Source organism: Balaenoptera musculus, chromosome 2, assembly GCF_009873245.2.
Source record: "Balaenoptera musculus isolate JJ_BM4_2016_0621 chromosome 2, mBalMus1.pri.v3, whole genome shotgun sequence".
Taxonomy (NCBI): Eukaryota; Metazoa; Chordata; class Mammalia; order Artiodactyla; family Balaenopteridae; genus Balaenoptera; species Balaenoptera musculus.
In genome coordinates this window covers 24,749,620-24,758,659 of record NC_045786.1, presented here as the reverse complement: position 1 = coordinate 24,758,659, position 9,040 = coordinate 24,749,620, and the positions used below count along the sequence as shown (strand labels likewise).

Genomic DNA, 9,040 nt, shown 5'->3' with positions numbered 1-9,040 from the left:
CACAGCAAAGTGATTCAGTCATATATATATATATATATATATACACATTCTTTTTCAGGTTCTTTTCCATGATAGGTTATTACAAGATATTGAATATAGTTATATAGTTCCTGGTGCTATACAATTATCTATTGTTGGTTATCTATTTTATATATAGTAGTGTGTATCTGCTAATCCCAAACTCCTACATTATCCCTCCCCCACTTCCCCTTTGGTAACCATAAGTTTGTTTTCTATGTCTGTGAGTCTATTTCTGTTTTGTATATAAGTTCACTTGTATCATTTTTTTTTTTTTAGATTCCACATATAAGTCATATCATGTGATATTTGTCTTTCTCTGGCTTACTTCACTTAGTATGATAATCTCTAGGTCCATCCATTTGCTGCAAATAGCATTATTTCATTCTTTTTTTAATGGCTGAGTAGTATTCCGTTATGTATATATAACACATCTTCTTTATCCATTAATCTGTCCATGGACATTTAGGTTGCTTCCATGTCTTGGCTATTGTGAATAGTGCTGCTATGAACACTGGGGTGTATGTATCTCTTCGAATTAGAGTTTTCGTCTTTTCCGGATATATGCCCAGGAGTGGGATTGCTGGATCATATGGTAGCTCTATTTTTAGTTTTTTAAGGAACCTCCATTCTGTTCTCCATAGTGACTGCACCAATTTACACTTGCCCGTTTTTGATATCATCCTTCAGAAGGTACACATGGCCAGGTAATCAACCACATTCCCTAACAGAAATCTTTTGCTTGTGTCAGAGACCAGAGATTGTTAGCTGAGAGTCACTTGCACTGAACGCAGTGCATTTAGGCCCACGCAAATCTGATGGAGTTGACATTTTTTTTGAGTTCTCTATGTGCCACCTGTGATGTTATATATGTTCATACGTTTTGTTTGACTTGGCTTTCAGAGCAGCTCTGTGAAGTAGGCATTGTTATATCTATTTTAAAGACACAGAAACCGAATCTGAAGGTAAGCAACTTGCCCAGGATCACACAGCTAATAAGAGATGGAGACTCCAGTCTTCAACTTCAAGTCCAGTCAGCGCACGTCCAACCACCATCTTGAAATGAGAACTCCCTGAGGAGCGTCCCCGCACGGACCCTGATGCCAGGGAATGTGCACAGGGCATCAGCACTGTCTTCCATCAAAACTCTCCGAACTCCACCCCTTTTGGAATATACACTGATCCTGGCCCTCTTTTAGGGTCCATGCTTCTCATTTAAGCTGCTCTTCTTGGCTTTCCGTGATCCACACCTTGGAATACTTACTCTGTATCGTAATATAGCATCCAGCTCTCATTTACCTGTTTATTACCTAATTATCGCACAGTTAGGTTACTAACCACTCGTTTTGCCTTTGGTTTCTTCACTCCGATTCCGTTTTCTTCAGGGTGCTTCTATGAACCTCTCTTTCCTTCTGTACCTTTTCTCTTCTTGCCTGTTAACGCTTTTCTTTGTCTTAGGCTAGCTCTATTTTTTTCTGTGTTCTTTTCACATCAACTTCCTGCCTCCAGTCCCCTTCCCTTTGAACGAGGGGAATTTGCTTTGTTAAAAAACAAAAAACATGTAACGTCACCGGGGAGAGCAGAGAAGCCGGGTTGTGGCGCGGCCGTGAAGGCGCTTCACCGACAACATGTCTCATTTACCGATGAAACTTTTACGCAAGAAGATCGAGAAGCGGAACCTCAAATTGCGACAGCGAAACCTAAAGCTCCAGGGGGCCTCAGCTGTGAGCTTGTCAGAAGCTCAAAACGGAGATGTGTCTGAAGGAACAGTGGGAGGTGGAAAAATTAAAAAGGCCCTAAAACAGTCTGTGACTGTGGGCTTGTCAGAAACCCAAAATGGAGACATCTCTGAAGAAGCAGTAGTAGGTGGAAAAGTTAAAAAATTCCTGAAACAGTCTATGAATGCAGGCTGGTCAGAAGCCCAAAATGGAGACTTACCTAAAGAAACAGTGGAAAATGTAAAAGTTAAAAAATCCTCCAAGAAATCTACCACACTGACCAGTGGGGAAGCAGCAATGCAGTCTCCCAATTCAGAATCAAAAAAGAAGAAGAAGAAGAAAAAGAGAAAAATAGTGGATGATACTGGGCCTGATTCCAAAAAAGCAAAAACTGAAGGCAAAGGAGACTCTGAAGATGGTGCCCAGGCTCCTGAAGAAACAGGAAACAGTGTGGAGAAGCCAGACAATGAGGACGATGACAGCGTGGTGCCCAGCCTGCCCCTGGGACTGACAGGAGCTTTTGAGGATACTTTGTTTGATTCTCTGACTAATCTTGTCAATGAGAACACTCTGAAGGCAATAAAAGAAATGGGCTTTACAAACATGACTGAAATTCAGCATAAAAGTATCAGACCACTTCTGGAAGGCAGGGATCTTCTAGCAGCTGCAAAAACAGGCAGTGGCAAAACCCTGGCATTTCTCATTCCTGCAGTTGAACTCGTTGTTAAGTTAAAGTTCATGCCCAGGAATGGAACAGGAGTCCTTATTCTCTCACCTACTAGGGAACTGGCCATGCAGACTTTTGGTGTCCTTAAGGAGCTGATGACACACCATGTTCACACGTATGGGTTAATAATGGGGGGCAGCAACAGATCTGCTGAAGCACAGAAACTTGCCAATGGGATCAACGTCATTGTGGCCACACCAGGCCGTCTCCTGGACCATATGCAGAATACCCCAGGGTTTATGTATAAAAACCTACAGTGTCTGGTTATTGATGAGGCTGATCGTATCTTGGATGTTGGGTTTGAAGAAGAATTAAAGCAAATTATTAAACTTCTGCCAACCCGCAGACAGACCATGCTCTTTTCTGCCACACAAACTCGAAAAGTTGAAGACCTGGCAAGGATTTCTCTGAAAAAGGAGCCCTTGTATGTTGGTGTTGATGACGATAAAGCTCATGCAACCGTGGACGGTCTTGAGCAGGGATACGTTGTCTGTCCTTCCGAAAAGAGATTCCTCCTCCTCTTTACATTCCTTAAGAAGAACCGGAAGAAGAAACTGATGGTCTTCTTTTCGTCCTGTAAGTCCGTGAAATACCACTATGAGTTGCTGAACTACATCGATTTGCCTGTCTTGGCCATTCATGGAAGGCAGAAACAAAACAAGCGTACGACCACGTTCTTCCAGTTCTGCAGTGCAGATTCGGGGATCTTGTTGTGTACAGACGTGGCAGCTAGAGGGCTGGACATTCCTGAAGTGGACTGGATTGTTCAGTATGACCCTCCGGATGACCCCAAGGAATACATTCATCGTGTGGGCAGAACAGCCAGAGGCCTGAACGGCAGAGGGCATGCCTTGCTCATTTTGCGCCCTGAAGAATTGGGTTTCCTTCGCTACTTGAAGCAATCCAAGGTTCCTTTAAGTGAATTTGAGTTTTCCTGGTCCAAAATTTCTGACATTCAGTCTCAGCTTGAAAAACTGATTGAAAAGAACTACTTCCTTCATAAGTCAGCCCAGGAAGCATATAAGTCATACATTCGAGCGTATGATTCCCATTCGCTGAAACAGATCTTTAATGTTAATAACTTAAACTTGCCTCAGGTTGCTCTGTCGTTTGGTTTCAAGGTGCCTCCTTTTGTTGATTTGAACGTGAACAGCAACGACGGCAAACTTAAAAAAAGGGGCGGCGGCGGTGGCTTCGGCTACCAGAAAGCCAGAAAAGTCGAGAAGTCCAAGATCTTCAAGCACATAAGCAGGAAACCATCTGACGGCAGGCAGTTCTCTCACTGAAGACACGCCTTTGTCCTGAAATGGAATTTTTTTTTTTTTCTTGCTCTAACAAAGGAATTGTTGTTGCCGTAGGATTTGGGACTCGTCTAACGAGTATGAATGGACTTGGGGCGCCGGCACTGACATTTCCAGTGGGTCTCCTCTTCGGGGATATAAAACAGTTCAGTATTTCTTGATTGGCCAAGGACGAAGCAGGGGACCTTCTTAGTCTGTGTGATGATAGAATGTTTTTAAGTTTAAATCTTTTCTTCCCCAGACTGGTTAGTGTTGTAGTGTAACTCCTTTGGCACCTTTCCTTTCTGGCGTCTGAAGATGTGTATGGCTTAGGGTGCCGTGTCAGCCTGCCACACAGGGCAGGTGCCACACAGGGCAGCTGACACTGGACAGCTGAAATTATCTCAGTTTATTTTTTTGGTTTTGGTTGTTTCTTGGACCTTTCGTCGTTTCTTGGACCTTACTTCAGTAGTTTTCTGACCCCTCCTGAAAATGCTGCCACGTAAAAGGGCAGAGAGCTTTGGGAAATACCTAAGACGCACCTCCGGTTAAAGGTGGCACTGTGTTTTTTATATGTTGGATTTTAAAACAATGATCCTTTCTCCATTTTACTTTTTTAAGGGTAAGAAATACGGGTTGTCATTGTTATTTGAATAAAGTGCCCCAGCAGTCCTGACATGGAGGGTAGGGTGGGGATGAGATCTGAGAGTTTTGAGCCTCATTTACAGGTGTAATACTCTGCTGTTCTCCATTTGGTAACTTAGCAGACTTTTGTTTTTAAGGCACAGAGAATGGTGACACTCCTCAGTCAAACTTGTTTGTTTGAAGTGGTTTGGATTTTGGTGAGCCCTTAGAAGGCAAAGCATCTTTTTGAGAAAAATTGCCTCTTCCAGATCCATGAAACAAAAATAGATTTATGGTGAAAATTGAAAATGAACACACATCAGAATGAGCAACAAAGTCAGTGGTTTAGTCAGATGGGGTTTTTTGTTGTAGTAACTTTTGATTTCTGGTGTGTTTTATGTTTTATTTCTATGTGTTTTGTAACTACAGAATGGTTATTACATTTTGTAGTTATTTAAAACCAAAGTTGCTAGCATCATTTTGCTGTTGTACCAGTTCATGTTCATAGATTCCTATTAAATATAAGTATCAAATGTAGAAGAAACAGTCTGGTAAACAGCACTGCAGTAGGAAAAGAAAAGAATGATACACTGTTCCACATCTGGGCTCGACCACTGTCCCCCTAGCTAGACATGTCCTGGGTTTCAGACCTTGATTGCTGGACTTCCGGCATTTAATAACTGTTTCTCTTTCCAGTAACTATTCTTTTTTGTTTCAGAAATAATCATGTTTCAGAAAGTACACAAAAGCAAAGAGAATATTTAATCACTGAACAGAAGTAAATACTGCCAATATTTTGATACATAACCCTCCAGTGTTTTGTACACATACTTTTTCATTTTTTTTATCAAAGGTGTAGTAAGTCATCCTTACCCACTATTTGTAACCATCTTGTTTCATAACATTATTTTCCTGTGTCATTAAATAATTAAAAAAAAAAAAAAAAAAAAAACAAAAACAAAAAACAAACAAAAACTGCTAGAAAAGCAGGCACTTGTAATATTTCTTATCAGAACTTGGCTTGATCTTCCGTCTTCTTACGACTGATTGCTCTTCCCGAACTGCTGATTTTAAAAAACATTTTGGTAATGCATTTTCTGGTTGGTTAGATTCAAGATTAATAGTTTATGCTAAAATTCCAGTTTTCAAAGTGGGAAATGAGACACCGACGGGAGAAGTATCCTCCCTGAGTTTGTAAATCATCAGTACTGGCAGATAAGACAAGAATTCAGACCCTCTCATAAATTGAACTGAGTGAGTGGTTCCTAACATTTGGAGAGAAAGAGTTCTGGGTTTTGTCTGAGCACACGTGGGGCGGCAGGAGCTCCGGGCAATTCCGAGGCTGAGGTGGGTGTGGGATTTGGGTGATGCTGGTAGGAAATGTTCTCCCCACTGAGCTGGAAGGCACAGCTGACGCTCCCTCGTGTGAACCCCAACAGACTTCTAAGGTGGGGTTTGGTAGAAGGAGGGGTGAGAGCAAGGTGCATACTCCTATCATCAGGGAATCCCGAGGGTTTTTGAACCTCTGTGCAGGAACCAGATACAGAGAAAATATATGTATGTGTATGTATGTGTGATAAATCATACCATAGCCCCTGCCTGAGGAATATCCCCTGTTCTCCTTGCAATCAAGATTCTAAAGAAAGCAGCGGCAGTAGAAAACCCCAGGGAATAGGTTTTCCATGCAGTTACCATGGCCTGATTTATGTCCTGAGGAACCCCTTCTCTGACCTGTCTCTGCTCTGGCTGGAGTGTTTCAATTCCTCATGGCCTTGGGCTTTCAAAGAATCGAGTGTTGGTCTCCTGTCCCCTGAAAGTCTTCACTCTCATGACCAGATAGAAACAAATGCAATGGAAACAGATCTGAGTATTTATTTCTCCTTTAGATACAAGTAGCCATTGCATTACCAGATTTTAGCTTTGCTCAAAGAAAGTAATAGCTGGAAGGTCAAATGGGATCTCTCATGATTTTTTTTTTTTGCATGTGAATCCAGTGAAATGGTGTGTGTGTAGGGGAATCGACCGATTATCGAAATTAATTCAGTAACTAAAATAGGTCAAAGGATATCAAGGAAGAGGGTGTGAAGTGCTCCAGGGGCTGGACACTTATTAGCTGTGTGATCTTGGGCATGTTATTTAAACTCTCTGTGCTTCATTTCTTTATTGGTGAAGCGGAGACATATCACAGAGAGTTGTTGAAAGGATTAACTGCAAGAATAGACAGAAAGCACTTGTAGCAATAGGTAGCACATACGTTTTCAATACATCCTAGCTAGTAGAACTGTCATCTCTGTGTCTGGTTCAGGCTCTCTGTGCATGCCCCCTGCTCCCCTCCTGGTCCTTCTGTGGGAGTTAGAATCGGGGTGGTTCTCCTAGAGCTGCCTTTGGTCTCTTCCTTCTCTTCACTCTCTCCTGGGACCTGTCCCTCCCTCAGGTCCCCAGCTCTCACCTCGGCTGATGATTCTCACTCCTGTCTCTAGCTCCTCCTCACTCCGGCTCTAGATTCATCACGACAACATCCGACGGCCATTCCACTTGGATGAGCCTTCACCCCTCCAAGGTCATGGACCAGATTGCACTCATTCTCTTTCTGAACTCACATGTGTCCACGCATCCGCCAGTGGTGCTTTATTCTTCCAGTGACTCAGGTTTAAGCCGTTCCTATGTGTCAGGCACTCGGTTTTGGAGAATAAGGAGCTGAAAGAGGTAGTCCTGTCCTCAAGTGGCTTACAGCCCAGAGGAATTCTAAACTAGAAATTCCAGGCAAGAAGCACAGACTTGGACACACTCCTGCTAGCAAGGAGGGATAAAATGTAAAGGAGATTAAAAAAAAAGAAAACAGGACGATGTCTCCTGGGCCACCAGTAAGAAAACATCTCATTGGACAGGATACAGCGTCACCAGAGTCAGGAAGGCTAAAGGCACAGTCTTGCAGGAGTGGCCAGGAATTGGCTTCTGTGCACTGATGGGACTAAAAAGAGCTCTGCACTAGAGTGAAGCTCCCTTATTGACGGGGATTCAGTTTTCTTCAATTCTTGGCTACTTACAACAATGTTGCTCTAAATTCCCTTAGTCTAACCTATTACTTCAATCCAGAGATTATATTAATTAAATAATTTTAATTTCATGGCAGCTAAATGATTCTAAGAAAGCCTTTTCTTCTTGCTTGAGATTTTTCCCATCCTTGGGCAAGGTTAATGTAGCAGGTCACACACAGGTGAAGTATATCTTTATGGCCAATACTGTCAGTTCAGCCGTAACATTTAAAGCAATGGAGTATCTTGATAATGACCGTGTGCAGCATGTCCATGATGGTCTGTCTGTTCTCCTCCGTCTGTGGGAAAGGCTGTCCTTGTCCTTCTCATAGAAGACCCTCCTGCCTTCCATCACCAACCCTCTGCAGAACCCTGCAGAGTCAGGTGAATTAGTGACGCTGCTGGGGTACGTGACAACAGTTGCTAAGCAGTCCACGGTCTCCCTGGCTGTTTTTGAGATGTGTGACTCAGAGCAAGGGTCTCTGGGTCCCTGGACTTGACGGGAAATCAAGGCAGGAGTACAGTCTCTGATTCTAACAGGGGAGAAAGAGAAAGGCAGAGACAGAAAGAGGCAGAGCGTGACAGAGAGGAAGACAGAGACTGAGTTTTGGCTCTTTATCTCATCCTTGTAGGCTGGAGTCTGCTTCTAGCTCCCAAGCTCAGAGCTGTCTCCGACGTGGCATATCCGGGGCAGTGAGTGTTGGCTCTTGACTTAAGCTACACACCATCCACGGTGGGTGACATCATCCCAAGCCCCGACATAATTGTGGAGCTTCCGTGGTTTAAAGACAGAATAAATAGATAACCAAACAAATAGAACAGCACAAACAAGCAAAGAGAAAAGCTCAGGGCATGAGTTGCCCTACAACACCAAACCGATGATCAGAGATATCCTCGAATAAGTGCAGATTTGCCCAGGAACACAAAATGGGGGAAATGATGCTTTTGGTGGTTGCTAATAGGCCTCCCAGGTCCACTGGTCTACGGGTCCAGATGGAAGCAATTTGCCCCTCACTTCTCTCACAACTGCACTAGACCAACCAAATGCAAGATGAGTGTGTGTGTGCATGCACACGTGTGCACATGTGCAAATGAGTGTTTATGTCTGTGGTGTTGGAGGACCGAGCAGGGGCTTACTTAAATGTCCGTAGTGCCTGATTCATGGACTTGTCTCAAGCAATTGAAAGGAATACTAACAAGGAGAGAAGTGTTGGCCCAAATCCCTGGGGCACAAAGGAGTAGGGCAAACAGATGACAAACAATCTCTGGACCACTAATTGGCACCATTCGTCCTGCCTCAACGGATGTTACTTTCTCTGCCGGCTCTCAGGATGAGAGGGGCCGGCTTGGTTTCCTCGCCGGCACAGATCTCTGCACAAGCCCAATAAAAGAGGAACAGAGAGGCGGTGATTAAATTTCCCTTAAACTCACACACTCATTTCTTTTAAGCCCGTTTCATTTCTTGGAAACACTGCAGTGAGCTGAATGCGGGGAGGGGGTGGGTGCCCAAGAGTGGTCAGCGCCCTGCCTGTGGCCGGTGTGCACACATTTCTCTAGTTTCTGCAGACAGGACGCCGTGTGCCCCGGGCCCCTGCAGGGAGTACAGCTGAGTCCTTGTGACGTGGAAGTCCCCCATCC

General features: G+C 43.8%; 1 protein-coding gene across 2 annotated transcripts; it reads left to right on the top strand.

Moving 5' to 3' along the window:
- The first annotated feature begins 1,585 nt into the window (after positions 1 to 1,585).
- LOC118891049 (ATP-dependent RNA helicase DDX18-like) lies at positions 1,586 to 4,598 on the top strand. 2 transcript variants are annotated; one of them, XM_036844611.1, is made up of 2 exons: positions 1,586 to 3,371; positions 3,429 to 4,598. In XM_036844611.1, the coding sequence occupies exons 1-2, from the start codon at positions 1,647 to 1,649 to the stop codon at positions 3,747 to 3,749; spliced, it is 2,046 nt and encodes a 681-aa protein (XP_036700506.1). In that variant the 5' UTR covers positions 1,586 to 1,646; the 3' UTR covers positions 3,750 to 4,598. The 2 variants fall into 2 exon arrangements, with proteins under 2 accessions (XP_036700506.1, XP_036700504.1); XM_036844609.1 differs by having other exon boundaries at positions 1,586 to 4,598.
- The last annotated feature ends 4,442 nt before the right edge of the window (positions 4,599 to 9,040 follow it).